The sequence below is a fragment of the Vidua chalybeata genome, chromosome 4 (genome assembly GCF_026979565.1).
Source record: "Vidua chalybeata isolate OUT-0048 chromosome 4, bVidCha1 merged haplotype, whole genome shotgun sequence".
Taxonomy (NCBI): domain Eukaryota; kingdom Metazoa; phylum Chordata; class Aves; order Passeriformes; family Viduidae; genus Vidua; species Vidua chalybeata.
The window spans coordinates 15,032,248-15,052,335 of record NC_071533.1 but is presented as its reverse complement, the minus strand read 5'-3'; the positions used below and the strand labels follow the sequence as shown (position 1 = coordinate 15,052,335).

At 40.1% G+C, this 20,088-nt stretch overlaps 1 protein-coding gene across 3 annotated transcripts in view; it reads right to left on the bottom strand.

Annotated features, from left to right (window-relative positions):
• Window positions 1–20,088, bottom strand: part of TNIP3 (TNFAIP3 interacting protein 3) — a 60,004-nt gene that overhangs the window by 20,985 nt on the left and 18,931 nt on the right. For all 3 annotated transcript variants that reach the window (XM_053941064.1, XM_053941066.1, XM_053941065.1), the window contains 5 exons: window positions 15,066–15,151; window positions 8,545–8,677; window positions 2,718–2,804; window positions 1,145–1,234; window positions 507–572 (listed from right to left, as the gene is read on the bottom strand). In XM_053941064.1, the coding sequence (XP_053797039.1) occupies window positions 507–572; window positions 1,145–1,234; window positions 2,718–2,804; window positions 8,545–8,677; window positions 15,066–15,151 (462 nt within the window). The remainder of the gene's footprint in view (window positions 1–506; window positions 573–1,144; window positions 1,235–2,717; window positions 2,805–8,544; window positions 8,678–15,065; window positions 15,152–20,088) is intronic.

Below are 20,088 nucleotides of genomic sequence, written 5' to 3'. Positions count from 1 at the left end.
CATAAGCAAGAAATAAAAGCTATGTCAACTGGATCTTGGATGGAAAAATAACAGAAATCAAAATATATCTTTACAATTAATTTTGAGAGTCTCTGCTGACAGAGGGCAACTTTCATGGAGAATTTACCAAGACTTCACAAGAGATGGGACAAGAACCAGCATATGTGTAATGATGTGGATCAGGGGCTGGGCACACCAGGCTGATTTTCAGTTAACTGTGCTCTCAGTTATGTGTAATTTTTACTACAGTGTGGAGGGCATGAAGATCTCTGCTGTCATGTCCACACTGACCCTACTATTTTAGGGACCCTGCTTCTCTGGTTAGTTTATCCTACTGAAGACTGACACACATTGGCTTCACTTTTATATGATGAAGTTTTTTCAATTTATGAGCTCAAGACAAAGTAAGATATTTACCACAGCTATGGCTGGCTGGTATTTAAACACAGAGTTAACTGTCAGCAGGTGGCACACATATTGCAACAGAAGTTTGTCAGCATTGTTACCTGATTTTCATAAAGCTGTTTCATACTTCTAAATTGATGATCCCATTGCTTGTTCACCTCCAAAAGCTGTAATTACCAGGAAGGCACAGTAAATAACACTTATTTCAACATTTTCAGTAAATCAAAAACAGACTGGCATTCTAATCCTCTGTCAGTGAGTGTTCCCAACCTCCTCATCATCTGGCCAGTTCATTTATTTCAGAAGAAGCAAGTTTAAGGTTTGGCAAGCCTTACAGCCCATCTGCCAGTGCTTTGGTATTTCGGTTAAAGCACATGAATATTCAGGAAGCAGCACTCAGGAAACATGCAAATACACAACAAGCTACAGGTGGATCATTCACAACACTGCACAAATCTCAAGCTGCAACTCCTAAATGGCCAAGGACTTTCCTGCTAGTTTGCTACAAGTTCCATGACCGTATTTCCAATTAGAAGGTCTTTGACTTCAAACAAATGAATGGAAGACTCCTACTGACTGGGATACTACCGAGTGCAAGCCCTGCTTGTTGTTCCTTGGCCTTTAGCAATAGTAGTTATTAATATAATTTGCCTTTGGTACTAAATAAACCTCTGCTCTTTCAGATTCATGGGCATGGTACAATCAGTCATCATGTGGTTAAGGGTATATTTAGGATTACCTCTCGTCTCTGTCTTTCCAGTGTGAGAATCTGTTGCTCCAGAGAACTGGATGATAAAGGCTTCTTTTTGCTCAGTAATGTGCGCCTTGACTGGAGAAAAACAATGTTCAAAAATTAACACTTCTGGCCTGTTCTCTTCAAGATTCTCTTGTAAAGCTCCCATCCACCCTGACAGGTGCACATCATGAAACTGAAACAAACTTTTTCTTACACCACATTTGTATCTAAATACCTTCACACCTGCTGGCAGCTGATTCTGGAGAGTACATCTGCTTCAAACCCACTCAGGCTGTGTTTTAATTGAAGCATTATGCAAATAGCCACTGAAATAACCAAAATTATATCTATTTGTACCATCTGAGACACAGAACACAAAAGAGGTTTTTAATTATCTTGCAGATGACAATACAAACAAGTAGTATAAGCCACAAAAGTTGAGCATGTCTTGGAGTGGGTGTGAGTAATTCCCCTCATTTACAAGAACTAGAATAATTTGTAGGATTGCCCCTGGTAAGCGCTTGCAGGCCCAAGGTGATAAACTTTAGCATAATGGCCTCAAAACAAGCAATACAGAAAACAAATAGGCCATTTGGAGAAATTTAGAAGATCAGGCTGCAATTGTTCCATTTTTTTTAAAGTGTGGAGTTTCATCCATGCAGGACAGCAGCAGCTAGACCCCCATTTTTATAATGGTGGTGTTGTATATCATAATTTCCAAGAAGCTTCTATGGATTGTCATGGAAAGAAGCATGTGATCTATTAGCGAGAAAGAGAGAGAACTGTACTGGAAAAAAAGAGACAGCCTCATAAAAATAAAACATACTCTGGTCAGATACACGCGCAGTAATTTTTGTTTCCCTCCCTAAATTCTCAACCAATATATGAAAAACAAGAATAATGGTGTGAGCACTTCTGGAATAAATTTTCTGTAGCTAGAGACTTTAATGCTGAATACCAATGAAGATCAAAGGACTGTTTTGCTGTGTCTTTTCAAAGGCAAAAATCCTGACCACATATTTGCCCCATGGCCAGTCCTGCTGAACTCTGATGTGGAGCCATTGACTTCCAAGCCAGAAAACACTTAATCCCTCTTCTTGCAGCTCACAGTCATGTTTAATTTAGAGTATCTGAAGCAATACCTGGCAGCTAATGGAGTTATTCCCATGCTGAATTGCTTTCAGCATCTGGACCTTAGGCATATATTGAATAGCATGTTTAAGAATAGTAATAATGTGACTAGGACAACTAACAAATCTAACAACTATACATACACTTGGCACCAACTAGCCCAAATACTGGTCACAGAAGTTGTGGGGTCACTCAAATGAACCACTTTGCACCCTTTGTGCAACTTCTGGAGGTCAAAAAACCCCAATAGAAAACGGCTTCTTTCTAAGAATGCCATCTGCAAAAATATTTCTAACATTTCCTTCCAGTCTTACACAGTTTAAATCACTGAGAAAAATCTATTAGAACACCAAGATCAGCCCATAATTGTCAGTGTATAAAGTGACCTGCACCAGCTCCTGTTAATCAGAAAACACTTCAGAGAACAGCCAACACTGCAACTTACCTGCAATGGTTCTGCTGGCGCTTCCATGTCACTCCCACCTGCCCAGGTGCATCCAAGCCGTCCTGGAGCCTTTCCTTCACTGTGGCTCTTTGGAGGAAGAAGAGCAATGAAACAGATTTTATGTTGGCTAAAAAAGCAGGAGAATTGCTTTCAGACCCAGAAGGTCCAGGAGTGCTGTCTGTGGAAGCAGCCACAATCCAGAAAGTAGTGGTGGAATTCTGATTTTAACCTTTTCCTCCTTCCTGGCCGGGGCTTCCCAGAATGGATGAAGCACAATGCCTATGACTAATGTGCCAGGCAAGGCAGCTCTCTGCTTTGTGTGCATGGAAATCACAATTGCCCTGCCAGTTCCCCCCAGAGAGGAAGTTGTATATAAGGAAAGAAAGGGTATTTGCTTTTTCAGTAAATAAGAGGATAGGCTTTTCTATCCCTGCTTCCAGTTACAAAAAAGGACTTCAGTAATTACAATAATTATTGACACTAAGAGTGAATTATCAGAACAGAAAAATGAGTGACTCATGCTTCTAAAGGAGCAATAGCAAAGTCTGTTAACAGCTACAGGGAAGAGCACCCCCATATAAAAACCCCAAGATGTTTAGGGGAAAACCAACACTGGAAAACTGATTTGTTTCCCCAAAGAAAAGCTGCACACAGATGAAGAATGACAGACGTTGTGTTTGCACTTCTGCCACTTGCCTCACCTGAGCACGGATCCAGCTTCAAGACACTCAAGACTTGGGTACTCAAAGGTACCCAACACTTCAAAGCTGTACCTCCGTTTCCCATTTGGAGGAAGATGTTAGCCATACCAAGTTAAGCTCACAGAAAAGATTAACAAAGAAAAGGCTTGCACTGACTTCCTATACAAAGTCAGAATGAAACAGAAAAGTGCAAAGTGTTCTCGTCCTCAGTCTTGGAATTCTGAATAATAATGGATTTCAGAGGGAAGCATAGAAGAAAAATCCTACTCCTTATTGTGGAAAGATCTCTGGGTCTATGGCTTTTGCAGTGGCAGCAGATGTTGCTTATTCCATTTTGAAGGAATGAAATGAAAGCTAGCCTGTGAAATTTGACATAAAATAAAATAAACCCATCTTTCAATTTCCAAAAACAGATTTAGAGAAAGTAAAGTAATCCTATGAAATGCTGAAATTTTGTAGCCACATTCCAGATATCTGGTTCACAATGTGTGACTAAGCAACTCCTCTTTTGGAAGATACAAACCCCAATTTGGAAGAAAGCTACTGGTTTATAATAATTGCATATGAAATATGTCCTGCTACCCTGAGGTTCTTTCCATTTTTCTCCTGGTTTATGGACCAGCTGGAAAACTTGTGGTGTATCAAGAGAAAAATTTAAAAACAAAGGTTATTTTAATGAAGACATTTCAGATTCTACATAGAACTCATCCTATTCATCAAAAATTAGAAGAAATTCAGCTGTACCTATATCAAAACTAGACATTGAGCGTATCAGGTACAGCATTGATGACTATAAACTGGTGCAGAAAAGCACCAACACTGGGCATCTGTGTAATAAAAATACCATCACAAACCTTCCACATTGCACATCTGCTCTTGAGGGTGATGCCTCTCAAGCCCAGACACCATCCCTTCCCCAGCTCCCACTCTCACCAGTCTCATCCTCACTCCAGCAGCACGTTCACTTTTGGAGAAAGCTCAGGTAGAACAGTTGCATTTTATGGTGTGGCCGGCAAGGTAAAGCAGCCCCAGTTTCTGGTTTCTTCACAAGAGCACGCTGGGATGTGGTGAGTGAGGCTCTGAGAGGTCCTTCAGTGGGGGCAGAAGAGCAAACCCAGGACACAGTCCCATTCATGAACCACAGTTCCCACTTGAAAGATATTAATGCTCAAATTACTTGGAAGAGAGGATGAAGCTGAGACCTTGGTTGATACTGTAATTTAGGTCACAACAGTTTCCTGGAGAGCTGAGTAGTTTCCTGGAAAGCTACCTGGACATTAGAACACTGCAATAACGACCACTTAAAGTGAATGATTTTACATAAAATTGGACAGAATAGAACTTAAGACTAAAGTACTTTTCAGTGCCTGTCTCATCCAGCTCAGCATTCATAGGAATAACTGGTTACTACATAAAAACAGATTGGAGAGAGAAGAGTATGTCTGAAATCTGTATGAAGAGAAGAAATGCCAATGAATAGGGAACAAAAACTGAAGCTCTTCAGAGGTGGTGATATTCTTCCAGCCAAAACTGGAAGGTTGAAGCAAAATCATTGCCTGTCTCTGTGAAAACAGTTAATAGCACCAAAAAGAAAGAGAAGGAGATGACAACATTCATTTTCATTGATGTCGCAGTGATAAAGACATTACATTTATGTTTGCTGCTATCAAGAAAAACTTGGTTGTACAATAGCACTCCAGAAACCTCACATATACAGAAATCCTTGAAAGAAGGACACTTTGAGACCTATCAGTTTTCAGAATTCAAAAAGCCCCACAAATCTTTTAAAGCATTTATACTTGGTTTGAAGCTATTGAACAAAACAGTTTTAAATTGCTTGGAAAATTCCAGTTGACAACCAGACTGTAAAAGCAGTCACAAACCTAAAAATCTGCCAGGTATGGAAAAAGCTGCTCAGGAAGTACATGGGAGAATTTGCTGCCTCTCATACTTCCTAAGTTAACTCCCAAGTGGCATCTTACAACAACTTAGAAGCCTCTTATTAATTTGTATTTTATTTCCATGATATTCTGTCATTTCTATTAGTAGCAGCTTTGAGATTGTTGTTTTGTTTTCTTTTAATGTCCTGTTGAAAAATGAAAAATATTTTAATTTGTATTCTAGGATGACCTGAGCTTCCTGAGCATAAAGGCCTTTTACACATCTTTGGGAAGCTTGCAGTGGGAGAAAAATCAGAGCTTCAGAGCTGTGGCCAGCACTGAACCCTCTCACAATCCTCAGCACCACAAGATGATAAAAGTTCTCATTTTCAGAGTGCTGGATCTTAATTCTGGGAACAACTTGTGTCACAGTATTACAAAATATCACTCAAATTCAGATAATGAAAACCATTTCTCACTTCTGAAAATTCTGTCTGGTTAGTAACTGCAGTGAAACCAAGAATCACTAAAAGCCCTGATGCAAGCAAATGTGAGGCTTTCCTTGATGATAACAAAATCATACAGAAAAACGAAGTCATATTTTTTTCCTAGCTGATCATGCATCTGCTGTGAGCATCTATTTGTTGAGGATTTTTTTATTTTAATTTTTTTAAGTTATTGTTCAGTTGCAGACTTGTAGAAGCTAGATTAACTCTGAGATTACTTGGGTTAAAATTTAGTGGCTTTTGGGGAGCCTTCACTTATGTTTCAGTTGAGCTTTGTTTTTGGCTCTATTGCTGAAGCTGTTATGCCAGCAGTGTTTGCCACAATACCCATTTTCCCATTCTGAGGCATGTAGTGAAATGGTAAAAAATGAGAAATTTTAGCTGAAGAATAAAATTGGCTCTTGAACCAGAAGAAGAATCTGCCTCTTCCTGCCTCAACCTGGCCCCTGTGCCTCACCAGAGAGGTGTGCTAAAAAGGGATTTTCCCTTCACTATGTGTGTCAGCCTTTTGCGCTGCTCAGTTACATGCTCCTTCTGACAGAAAAATAGGTGCAGATGCAAATTTGTGTCTTACTATGTGGGAAACAGATAAAATTAGAGCAAGACATGGTTTCAGAGTAAATCAAAATATTTGAGCACCAGCTCCTGCTTCGGGATTTCCTTTATCCACTAACCATAAGGGCATGGCCTCTCAAATACCTAAGCATTTGCAAACTCAGGCCTGCTGATTAAAATCCGAGTTTCATGTGGAAATAATTGGATGACAATTTGCAAATCAAAAAAATGCAAATCTATTCCCTTTCCTGGAATGGAGAATGCAGCATCAGGACAAGCTGCAACTGAAGGAATCATAGACTGAAGGATGTGCTGCGAATTTCATAAATTTTTATGGAAAAAAAATCCTGGCAAAAAGGGGAATTTGTTTACAGACACTTATAGATTAGGCTTGAAAGTGATTTAAGGTCAGATGGAAATGCCATTCTGCAGAGTGCAATTTGTACTCTTCACTCCAGAAAAATCTTACAGAATGAAAATGACCTGCTGTCTCTGACAAATAACTTTCTGATGAATGACACTATAGGGAAGGGTATACTTTTTTTTCATTAGTAACTTTTTCTTAACTTTTAAACATATAATTTGCCCCTCATTTTAAGTTCAAATCACTGTAATTTCCCAAATGGTTATTTTCTGGTGTGGGGGTTTTTACAAATATTATTTCATAATCTTCATGAAGTCTACTAGGTGTTAAAAATATGACCTCCTTTCCCAAAACACACAATCCAAGATAGGTACTCCTAGCACCTTACACTGAGGTTGTTGAAGCTCAACAGGACTGTCAAGCTGTTACTCACTTGAAGCCCAGCTCAATAACCAGCCAAATGAAAAGTTGCTTGACTTAGAAGTATAAATAAAAACCAGCCAGCATGTGTCTAGTGCAGAAATATCCTGAAGTGCACCTCTTAAGCTCTGAAAATCACACACACACATTTTACAGGCAAGAAGTGCTATAAATGCACCACAGATTAAATACTGCCATGGTCTCCCGTGTGAAGCATTGCAGCATCCTTCAGAAAGGGTCCAGGTGAGCACATCCTTTCTCTTTCCTCCTCACATTCCCCATATCCCCCAAATCCTTTCTTATGTCTCCTTCTGCTGTTGAGAGGCTAACAAGTGGAACTCGGTGTTTCCATGGATCATTTGTGGCTTGTAATTTCACAGTTTGGTTCTGCACTGACTTGTGCTTCACCACGCTTGTTTCTCCCCTGCCTCTGGGAATCCCCATCCCTCCCTCTCACCTTTTCTAATTCCACTGGTCTGACCCTGCGGTGTCTCTTTAGGCTCGGCTCAGCTTCGTGCCCCGAGGTCATGAGTCATTCTGGAGATGGCGGTTTGCATGTGAAAGGAGTTGTGTGTAATTTCGGATTTCGTAGAAGAGAGTCATCTCCCTTTTACCTACTCACCAATTTCCTGCATCGTGCCTTGGCGTGCAGCCTTGAGAGTTTTCATTTCCCCATCCCGTGCTGGAGTCACACAGGTAAGAGTGTCATCCCTTGCAAGTGGATCATTCATGGTTTAATCACTCTTCTCCTCTGCACCCCTCCCTCCTTCTGTTCCTAGTTTGTGGGAAACGGGGAAATTCCTTCTATTCTCGCTATTTCAGAGGAGAAGAGTGAAACTGAGAGGGAAACCCAGAACAAGTTTCTGTCAGGTTTGTTAACCACTGCTTCACTGCAGGCAAAGACAATCGCCTTTGCAGGTGGCTTATGATTTTCTGTTTGCAATACCACAGAAGTTTGAGTTTGAATCATCATGATTTTCCTTCTCCTTTCTTCCTATTCATCTGAAAGCCTTTCCAACACTTCCACAGGTCTTTGTGTCCCACACCTCTGCTCATTCCCAGTTAAATCAGAACTTCCAAATGCATCAAAAATCACTGTGTTTTGGTGGTTACACAGTTCCAAGGATCTGTGTTATCCAAAAGGTACATCTGGCTACAGGGTTTCACACTTAGGATAATAATCAGTGGGTTTAGCTGACCTTTTAAAGTGCTATAAAATGTACCTTCTCAGCCACTCTTCCTCATACCAGAAAGTAGCTATATCAGGGAAAAAAATGTGTAGCAAGTTCATTGCATCATTTGAGAAATCCTAAAATTTCCTGTATAGTCAAGTCCCACAGAGAACATCCCCTGAACATTCTTTCTTGGCAGATAAACATTGCAAAAGCACACTGTGATTACCTTAAGGGAACACAAAGTTCTCTGGGGGCTCAGCCTCTCTTGGGCAAGAGGTTTGGGGTCTTCACACGACTCCAAAGTGTTGCTCTTCCCTATCAGGTTCCTTATTTCAACATCCAGCTCTTTACTTTCACACCTGCTTAAGAAGAAAAAGCAATATTAAACTTTACACCAGAACTTGAGGCTTTCTTCTGAATGTGAGAACGCAGATCTGGTCCTGCACCAGGCTCTGGCTCCCTTCCTTCCCGGTAGCACAAGCAGAGAGCACCAGGGCAGTGACACACAATCTCCAAGTGCTTTGTGGCAGAAATTCACTTAAAATACTTACAGAAGAAGCCTTTATGAATTTTACCACTTTTCACCTACAAAATCCAAATCGATCCTTTTGGGAATTATATGAAGACTGCCATATGCCCTCAACCTCACCCACTCACAGTTTCAAGGGTTTTAAATTCAGCTTCAGCAAAAATCCAATCAGAAGAGTTGAATATGTTTAGAACTGCAAAACTAGGTGCTCAGTTCAAAAAGTCTTTTGAAGGCACATTTTGTTTTCTCTAACACTTAATAGCAGACACCTGACATGCATTTTCAAATTTTTTTTTCCCTTAAAGGTTCCTTTTAAAAACATTCGTATCTTGTAAAAAAATTGATCTGCTGAGAACATTTAAAATTATATTTTTCTGGTGGGAAAATTCTTTTCTTTCAATCTCTCTCCTAAGGATATACAGGACTTGGGTGCACATAAGGGCTTGTTCCAAATTCACAGAACAAACTTGCAACTAGGGCTAATTCACTTGACACACTGTAATGGTGGAATGTGACTTCCAGATAATTAACTGAAATAATTAACATGAGCCCCTAAATCTCCTAGATGAACCCAAGTTATCAAGAAAGATTAATCTCTTTTGCAAGCTTAGACTTCATTGCCTAATCAACTTAAACCAATTCTAAATATAGTTAATGAGTGACCAGAAAGCAAACTGCAAGGCTTAAAAAAATCACCAACCTGTTACAGCAAGATTACTTCTTGATTTCGACAGAAAATACAGAATTCTTTATTTGAACCACCAGAAAAACTGAAAGCTGTAGGAGTTTGTCGATTATACTTCCTGAAGTTTAGACAGGCAATCCTCAGGGATTGAACCGCAGGTTCTAAGGAAACTCTTGAAGTGAAATTGACAAAATTACCTGATACACAAACCCATCGATCTTAATTGTAAGGGTAAATAAGTGTGGTGAATTTCATGCTGATAGCATAGAATGATTCATTTAATGCTCCATATTTAAAACACAGAGACTGTAGCAGAAATGTATTTTCACTAAGCATGGATACAAAATAATTTCTGAGAGGAAATAAAATACCAAGAGTAGCAAATAAGGGGTAGTAAAATTCTAGAGGGTTTTTGTTTTTTTCACTTGCTGTTGGTAGTTAGATAAGCTGTACTTTCATGGCCCTGAGGATTAAAAGCAAGACCTTCCCAAGGCACATTTTCATGAACTCCACAGTAGTACAGGAGGCTGCAGCTGCTCTGAGGGCTGGTGGCAGGTTCTAAAGGCTCAGCTGTGCGTGGGTGGCAGGCGAGCTCCAGCAGCAGCATGGACACCACGTGACAGCTCAAGGAGAAAACTGCAGGAGGAAAGTAATGAACCTTGCGAAAGAAATCCAGCCTTCTCTGTCTGGCTAAATGTTGCAAAATCCTAGATAAGCCAGGGCAAGGGGTACTTTTTCTAAGCAATTCTGTGCTGAGGTTTCCACACCTCAGGTAGTAGCCAGAACAGGCACTTTGCACCCTCAAGTGCACTTCCCTGGAAAACAGCACTTTCAGCCCATTTGGACTCCAGTTCCTGAGACAGCTTTGTGCAGCAGAGCCCTCGCAGCTTCTGAGGCTGCTCAGAAGAACTGAAAAGCCACAGCACGGAAGCAGCCGCTCGCTGCTGCAATTTACCAGCCCCAGCTGCCAGCACAATCTACTCCGCAGCTCGGGCAGAGTAGCCAGTGCTTTTAAACTCTTTTAAGCCAAATGAAGCAGCGAAGCCTAAGAAAAAAAAATACTCAGAATAAAGTAACAATGCCCGGTGCAGCCCTGGGGACAGTAAAAGATGAGCAGCAATCTGGCAGGAGTGCAGCAGCAAATACTTAGGCAGGCTGCACTCAGCTCTGCTGCTGGTTCAGCCACCGCAAGTGGAGATGTGTGACCACAACCTCCTGAGGTCAGAGCATGAACCAGGCTGAGAAATACCCCAAAAGCATGGGGGGTTGGCTTTTAATATATTTTTTTTTCAGCCAGGAAGTGTTCATTCCTCTGCTCACCACAGTTTGAGGTAGCTGTAAATGATATTCACCTCTGGCTGTTCCTAACCCTTGTCACTCCCTAAATTATTCTTTCTGCACTTACCTGGGCAAGAGCAGGACCCAGATGTGCCTGGGTAAAAGAAAGAGAACTACAAAAGGCTCAGACCTCTACAAACCAATTTCTGCTCTGTGTTTGAAGACTATAATGAAAGTCAAAGTTACTTCATTTTTAGACTGAGAAACTATTAGTGTGTTTATCAGCATTTTATTATCAACCACTCTGATAATCAGAAGGACACATTTACAGTGGCTAGAATATTAATCAGATCTGCTGTGTAGATCTGATTTACAATCTGTACTTTCAGAGCACACAGATGCTCTGAGTGCTTGAATACATCAAGGGACTCGTGATGAGGAGCTACCCCAGACCAAGACAAGCTGACTACCAGAGCTTCTCCCAGAGAGCTCTAGAGGGCACACAGCATTCAGATCCTGCACAGAAGAGTTTTCAAAACTGTTTTTGGTTTCCTGGAGTTCACAGGTACACCTCTGCACCATTAAAATTTTTCAGAAAATATTAAAAGCATTTTTCTGTGTTCATACAAGACCAAGTATATCCCTTCTATGTGCTAAAGCTTTCTAAAGTATACTTTGTAAAGTATATAAAGATAGAAAAACTACATATAGCACCTTTGCACCACTTCAGTTTCTAAGCTCCACTGGCCTATTTTTAATTTTTGATATTATTTGTAATAGTATAATGCTCAAAGTAATAATGATTGATTGTTTATAAATGGTTGCATACTTTTTACAGCAACTCTATTTTTAAGCAGAGAAACAGAACATGATCAACTCCATGCTTTGGGTTCTTTCAGCATAGAATGAAGGCTGAAAAACAGAATTTCCTCAAATAAGAAGGTAGAAGCTCCATAAGAGTCCCAGTTTTGCATCTCTTGGCTTTCCCTGTTTTTGCTTGAAACTGGCATTATTCCTTACTCATAGCAGTTATATGGCAACAATGGACAAACCTACAAGATGTCCCGAGGCATTTATTGCACAATACTAATACCAAAGCCATATAATTATATTTTAAATATTAATTTCAAGGCTGGTGTGCTGGGGTCATTCTCTTGTGGTGGTGAAAGCACAAATACACACCATAAACAATTGTGAAAAAAGGTTTTAAGCCAGGATTTACAGCCAGACACCAACACCATGGAGTCATATTTTGATGGGAAATGAATTCCAGAGCTTAATGGTAAAACATGTGCTTCATCCCCTTGGGTGGGCATTTGGGATACAGGATTCTTGCTTGGCCAAGCCTAGGAAATAAATTAAAGGAAAAAAAAGAAATTTCTGCATTTGAACTATAGAGAAAGAACTAGTCAGATAAATTAAAAATGTGGCAAATTTCAAGACAAATTGTTTCAGCTAATATTTCCCTTATTTATGATAATAGAATTCATGTCAGAAAAAGGTCTGTAGAGTAAGAGGGAGAATCAGATTGACTTATGGAATATTTAATCTAACTTGCTCTAGAAATAGACTTAAAATAGGAATAAAAATAGGGATATAATTCTTAAAAGTGACCATTTATCTGTAGAACAAGCCTATTCTCATATGTTCCATGTAATTTTGCAGAACTTTTGCTCTCTTTTAATTCAGTTTTGTAGAATTCTTCGATTTTTTTCATGCAAATATATTGGAATTTTTATATTCAAATCTTTTCCAATTAAGACTAAAAAACAGCAAAGAATTTCCAGTCCAATAAGCAATAGGAAGAAGAAAATTTTGCCAAGAAAACAGAAAGACTTTCGTTACTGAAAGAAAATTGTGCAGCCCCGTAAGCTCTTAGAAGTTTAGCAGACTCTAAGCTGATAGAAAATAGTTAAAAAGTGGTGCAGCTCCCTAAGGACCAGTGGTGCTATTCCAGTACTCAACACTCCACTCAAAGTTTAGGCTTGGGAATTTGAGCCATAACTTTTGAAATTGTGCTCCACTTGTTCCATGTTCCACCTCATATGTACCACCATAAAAAATAGTTTATTGGGCATAAAACATACTGTGCTGGGACAAACACAAAAAGAACACCTGCCTTTGATGATTATGAGTACATATTTAAAAAGAGAGGTTGGGGCGGGGGGAAGGCAACACATTATTTCAAATTGTTTTTAGCTGAATATTTTAACCTTAGTTTCACCCCCAAAAATTTATCCAGTATTTCAAGAGCATAGCTGGAAAGCCAACCAAGCATCAGCTGAGATTTACCTGACAGAACTGCTCTGTCTTCAGAGTGAGATGTCCTGCAAGTCAGTGTGGGATTACGAATAATCTCACCCCAGTGCCAAGAAGAGAGCTCCATAAGGTGTATGATAGGGGTTAAAACATGCACTGTGACCATAGCAGAGAAACCACTTAAAACTTTCCCTCAAATCTGATGTAGCTACAACATCTGCCTCTCACCCCATAAATGTCCCTACACTTCTGTTCCCATTATGACAAAGGAATGGGCCTTTTAACGCACATTTAATAGGCAGCAGCTGTTGGGCTGTCAAATGCCACATCTGGAGAAGCTGTGTGCTGTTAATGTGAGCAGAAACAATTATTCCTTAATACTTTTGCTTAATTTTAAGAATTACACAAATGACAACAAAAGGGGGCATGTTCTTAATGGAAACATCTGGTTTCTTCTGAAAACAAGCCAAAAAAAAAAAAAAAAAGCCCAAAATGGGGGGCCCAGTGATTAAGTGAAGCAGCACCTATAATCCATCCCAGCTCAGTGAGGAGAAGGAAAGCTACTGATATACAGGCACTCAGTGTCTCTCAGTGTTTGACTACTCCCCTCAGGAAATTTGCAACATGCAAGAAGACCATGGCTGTTGGTTTGCATTAAATGATGTTACTTATGTATGTTATTATACTTATGATGTTATTAACTTATGTTACTTATTCCCTCTATGCCTGGATATTCCTGTCCCTTGGGAAGTTTCCATGCTGCTGCCTCACTCATATACTCTATACAGCCTGTATGTCAGGGAAAGAGCATCATCCCCCTTTCACTTGTACCTTCCACTTAATTATACTACCAAGATATTGACTGTCCTCATGATGGACAGCATTTGGGCGGCCTTCAAACCTCAGGAAAGCAAATTAAATTATTTCCACCAACTTTCTCAGGCTTCAAATGAGCCATGAGTGAGTTGCAGACAACTGTCTCCCTGGAGAGGCAGCAAGTGGGGCACTGTTGCCCAGACTCATCCCCAAGGCCTCACATAGCTGTGTGTGGATCACCAGTGGAAAGGGAATTGATTTTTTGCCATGAAAATCAATCAGCTGGAAAGCTTGGCCAAGCAGAGCCACCACGCAGCACGTGCTGTCTGAGCAGATGAACTCCCCTACTGAAAGGCACACATGCAGAATGCTGTGGGGAGGTGGCAGAAACATGTTGAAAGAACTGAAAGCTAAAAGGACAAAGGGAGGCAAATCTAGATGTTTTTCGAGTGCTCACTCTTCTTCTGTGGAGATCAATGCCTAGAAAAGCTTGTGCCCCTTTCAGGACCCTTTTCTGGCCTCAGTATGTGCCTTTTTGGAATGATGTCCCTTCCACAGCCCCTTCTGGACTGGCTGCTTGCCCTGCAGCTTCAGCTGGAGCCCCACAAGTCTGTTCACATCCTACATGTGCTCGTTCCTCTGGAAAGCTGTGACTCTGATGCAGTGCAATTGCACAAAGCTGACATTTTTAACTGGTACTTGACACCAGTACTCTCTTTTCAAATCAGGCATCACTACAAGCAGCCCATTCTGCTTCCTACTTCAGCCTGGGGCAGGATGGGGATGCTTCACCAATGCCCTGCTGAGCTGGGCTCACAGCTGGGCTGAGCCTTTGGAGGAAAACAAGCCCATGATTCGAGTCCGTGTCTACCACACAGAGCTGAGGTATTTGCAGTGATCTACTAACAGCACGACCAGGACAGGCAGATGAAAAGCATTTGGAAATGCAGCCAGGAAATGTAACATACAGTAGCTGAGAGGGCATAACCAGCTCTTGAAGTCAGGTCAGCTCCTTGCCTGTGGTGGCTGCCAGGCAGTCCCAGCTGAAAGGTAGAAGACACTCACTGCATCATACTTAATACTCTCAGTGTTATCAGTAGAACTAATACTACTTGTGAAACTGCAGGTGCCCAAAAAATTTTTAACAAAGGAGTTTTACCATGTAACATTAACACAGTACCTTTCCATCTCAACACACTGATGGGGGCACAGCTCCATGCAATCCTCTCTATCTTTCTTCTTCATTTTGAACTCCTCACAGTGAATCTAACAGGAACAGGGAAGGAAAAAAAAGGAGTTTTTAAAGGGAAGTAAAAATATCAACAATCTAAGAGGAAAAAGTTAAGTAACTAATTACAGTGAGAACAGATAACAGTGTCTTGTATTTCTATTTTATTCCTCATAAACTACAAATGGTTGACAAGCAAGCCAGGAATCTACTTCCTCCCTCCCAGCACTATCCTCTGTTAAGTCCACCACTGTGTCAGGGACAGTTCTGCAAGGGCAGGAGCAACAACAATTTCTGGCTGCCGTGACAAAAATCTACCCAAGGAACAAAGCTGTGAGCTGTTGCAGGAACATTAGTAGGGTTGCAAAAAGGGCTTTTATTAATCATCCTAAAATAATCAATTATTTTTCATACTCTAGAATTCAAGTGTGTCCTTACATTGTCCAAAAAATTCCTATGCTTCATGAAGTGCCCAGTAAAACTACTGCTCCAAAATTAAGAGAATTTGAGTAATGACTGATCTAAATCACTTGGAGAGAAAATGAGCCACATGTAAGTTATTGAGCATGAGTGTGTAGTTCAAGCACTCTACAAGCTCCTAACAAGCTTCCCTCTGGTCAGGCAAGTTACTCTCCAGCACCACATTTCCAAAGAGAATGGAGACAAAAAATCCCAAACCAAGCTCCCAGAGAAAAGGGCTGCTACAGGGTAACAGTAAGCAGTCCATATTAAGATAATCCCTTGAAACTGGAGATTTTGAATTAGAACTCCAAACATGAAAAAAGCAAGCACCACCTCTCCATCTCAAGTGGAAGAAGACATTGTACAAAGAGTGAGCCAACATCATCAACCTCATCCAGAGGAACCATTCTGCTCCTGTGCTGCAGGCTGGTGACAGCCCTGGGTATGTTTCCTCAGACACCTCTAGTTCATCAGAAAAGGAGCCCAGAAGCCTTATTCTTCTCTTTTGATCAAACAATATCATTATGGTAGTTGCTAGAACTGAAAATTGACATGTTTTATAAGATCTATCTTAAGGACAGCAAGGTGACCACTGAAATGAAGAGGGGAGCCATCCAGAGTTAAACCTGCTATTTATAGGCAAATCAGTTTTCAATTACAAGTCACTCTATTGGTAACATCAACTTAATGTAAAACCACAGCTGAACATTTTATAGAAACCATGCTGCTTCATCTATGTGCAGGGCAGAAATTTAAAATGAAAGGTTGTCAGCAGAAGATCTGAGGTGTTTGGCATCCCCCACCCTTCTTAATTCCACTTCCTGCAGGCATTTCACACATTCTAAATGCATCTGGTAATCACTAATTACAAGGATCCTATTAAGAAAAAAAGGTCATTTGAGATTCATGTGAAACCTGATTCCAGTTTGTCTGAGTTTTATGAGTGTCTGTTTAATCATAACACAATCACATTGAAGTATGGAAAGATGCATTTGATTGATTTCAACGGGAGCAGCAGACACTGGGGACTAGTGAGGACTAAGCCTTATTTTGGAGTGCCTGAACTTGGCCTGTATGTGTCTGACTAAATATAAAATTTGAAAAATATTGACCTGGAATGAACACTCTACTGCCACTGAAACAACAACAACAACCCAAAAAAAAAAAAAAAAAAAAAAAAAAAAAAAAAAAAAACCAACAAAAACCCAAAACAAAAATAAAAAAAAAAAAAAACCAAAAAAAAAAACCAAAAAAAACCCAAACAAACAAAAAAACCCTACCAAAATGACAAAAGGAAGCAGAATGAAAAAAAACTAAAACTGACCCAGAGCACCACAGAATTCAGACTGCTACTCCAGCTCTAATTTTTCCCACTGAGCTTTAACCTTTTACCAGTTTCAGATGTATTTGCCAAGCTGAGCACAGTATTTCAGCCCACATTAAAAAGATGCAGGTTAAAAGTTACTGAAAATATGTCACCTATGTTGGTAAGACTCATGTAAGAAGCAAGCAGCATGCTGAAAAACTGGACAGGAAAAAAGTAGTGGTGAATGAACAAAAATATATTTATTTAGTTTCTGTGTTATTTCCTGGTTCTGCAGTGTGAGCCAGATTTGGGGGCCCTGCTGGGGAGCTCTCTGGGGCTGCAGTGAGGACACTCTGGGTTTTCTGTGTCCCTGCTCCACTGAGCCAGGGAAACACAGAAAAAGCTACTAAAAGCTGACAAGTCCCACATCCCTGTGTGGCCCAGCTGCACACCCAGGCAGTATAAACATGCATTTCTCCAGAAGCCCTGCTGCTCACACTGCTGGGGTGGGGGATGTTGTGCAGGTCTCTTGACTCTTAGTCATATGCAGATTTTGCAGCTAAAGTCCAAATCTCTGCTTGAGAAACTGAACGAAAGAGATGCAACCCAGCCGCTGTGCCCCATGCAACTGTTTGTTATTAGGACAACCAGAAGTTTTTACAACCATAATATGCAGTGTAATGCTGTAGGTTTTTATTAGATCTGGCAGACTGAAGCCTAGATGGATAAAATTCAGCTACTTCAAAGAATTAAGGCTCTGTAAAAAAGAGGGTTGTAATGGTCATGTAAAGGATTGCCCAGAATGACATAAATTTTCTGCTTTCTGTCAAGGCTTTTAAGAATAGGAACACCCTGAAGTAAAGCAGAATCAGTCCTGCTCACAGATTTATGGGGTTTTGCAATAATTGGAAATGTTTGTTAAAAAGTGTGCTGAATTTCCTTGGTGCTCACCCACCAAATTTATCACGGCTCCAAGCCCTAAGTATTTTGGAGATACACCCAGAATAGGTCAAAAAGGCACTTTTTTGGCTGGAGTATTAATTTGCATTACAAACAAGTTTCCCACATAGAAAAAACATATTTGGGGATGAAAAAAATTACATTGTTCAAGAAAAACAATGAGACTCACTAATTCTAATGAAATCTTAACTGTAAAATTGATTACAACCAGAGAGGCACTTCTCACAGTGGTGTTTCAAAATATTTTCCAAAGTGCTTTTCACAAACATCCTTACTGTAAATGTTAAATCCTGCACTGCTCTTGCCCCATTCTCTTCTTCTTTCCCCAAGTCTAATTCTAGCTTAAGAGCATCTGATGTTTCCAAACCTTTGCTCATTTTACCCAAACTTGCTCAGTAATTCACTTTTATTTAATTTGTACCAAAGCAATATTTTGTAGAAATGCAATATAAAATGAATGCCAGAGATGAGCCAGACTAAAAGTGAAAAAAAGGGGAAAGGAGATGTTTGGTTTGGTTTTCCTGTCTAGATCAACTCAGTGGTTCCATTTTACAGATCACCACCATTGCCAGACATTATCCCAGTAGAGAGAACTGAAAAGAAACAATATGCCAAATAAGTTAAAGTACATGCTAACAAAATTCACACAAGGAATAAACCCACTCATACGTAACCTTTCCAGTAATACACATTTTTCTGTTGTGAAAGCTGCAGGGCCTGTCACAGCCATGCTGAGTAAACTTACCTCATTTAAGCATTACCCGTATTGCAAAACAGCTCCAAAACTAAGTGGAACAAACACCATCACCAGTGCTGTTGATAAACAAGCCAGCAGGTTACACATTATTTGTGTGTGGCTCTCATGTAGGAGGAGTGGGAGGGAGAAATGCATTATTACAGTAAACATTTCTTCAAAATGGAAGAACAACCAGAGAAATAAAAGAGCATTTGATGAAAGAGAGCCTAAACAACACTCATTGAAAATAATCTAAAACAGGAATAAAGCCTTCTAGACTTTTTTGGCATGAAAAAATCAAATTTCTGCCAACATTTCTGCCAACTCCCCCTACCTAGATATTCCCAAGTTTGTTTCTCAGAATAGCACCTGAACCAGCCATTACCCTGCATGTCTGTCTGCCCTTTGCTGAAAATGCAGCTTCATACACACAAATGCTGGCTAGAAAAAGCCACAAACACAGCAAGATCTGCCAATTGTCTCCTCCCCCTGTTATTTCGTGATAAAGTGCTGAGACTTCAATATAAGACAGCTTCTAACCAAAATTTTCATTCCAAATCTTGATTTTAGTCAAAAATAAAGAGTAGGTAGTTTCCTCAGCTCTGTCTTGCCTAATTTAATTTGGACAAAATGAAACTGGTAGCTGCCCTGTGTGATGCAGGAAGATTTAATGCTGAATACCTTAAGCTGATCTCAATATTAAGTACAATTCTCCTTGATTAAGGTAACAGTAGATTTTGAGCAGCAATCCCTGCAAAGAACTTAATTCCCAAATGTCCTCCCATGGAGCTGTGATATCCACAACTTGATAAGCAGTGTGGGTTTATGCTCCCCCATACTATGTTTGTGAAAATGCTGCTCTTGACATACACAAATTTGTGTCAGTGGCTTTAAAGCAAAACACTGCTTTACACAACAGGACCTTATACAAAATCAATACAACACTTGTTTCTTGAATTGGAACTTAGACAAAACGAATTTGCAGGCATGCTTCTCCCTTTGCCAATCAGCAAATTTCTAAGCATCTTTGAACTGAAGATCTCAAGAAGATCTGAAAATCAGAAAATTATTCCCCAATGAGCATAAATGCCTGCTTCAAGTTGAAATCAGTTGCACAAATGCCACCAAAAAGCCAACACAGTCGTGCTCAGCCTCAGGTGACATACATTTTACATATTTATATTTGGCTCACCATGTCAGCCACTCGACACAGGCATCTGCATAAGTGAGTTTAAAGCACACAGACTCATTTGAATGGCCACAAAACACGAACTCAGTGCCAAAAATATCATGACCACACTTCCAACATGCAAAAGAAGTGACCAGAGGAAGTTGCAAATATCATCTCACCAAGCCATCAAAGACACACAGCCTACCTCAAAACACCCTCAGTATTTCTCCTGTTAAAAATGAGACTCCTCATTTTTAATACATTTAGAAGAAATCTTGTCTTCATGGCAAATGTTCAGTTCAGCTAAAGCCAAGTAGTGCATAGAGGTCTGGGTACAAAT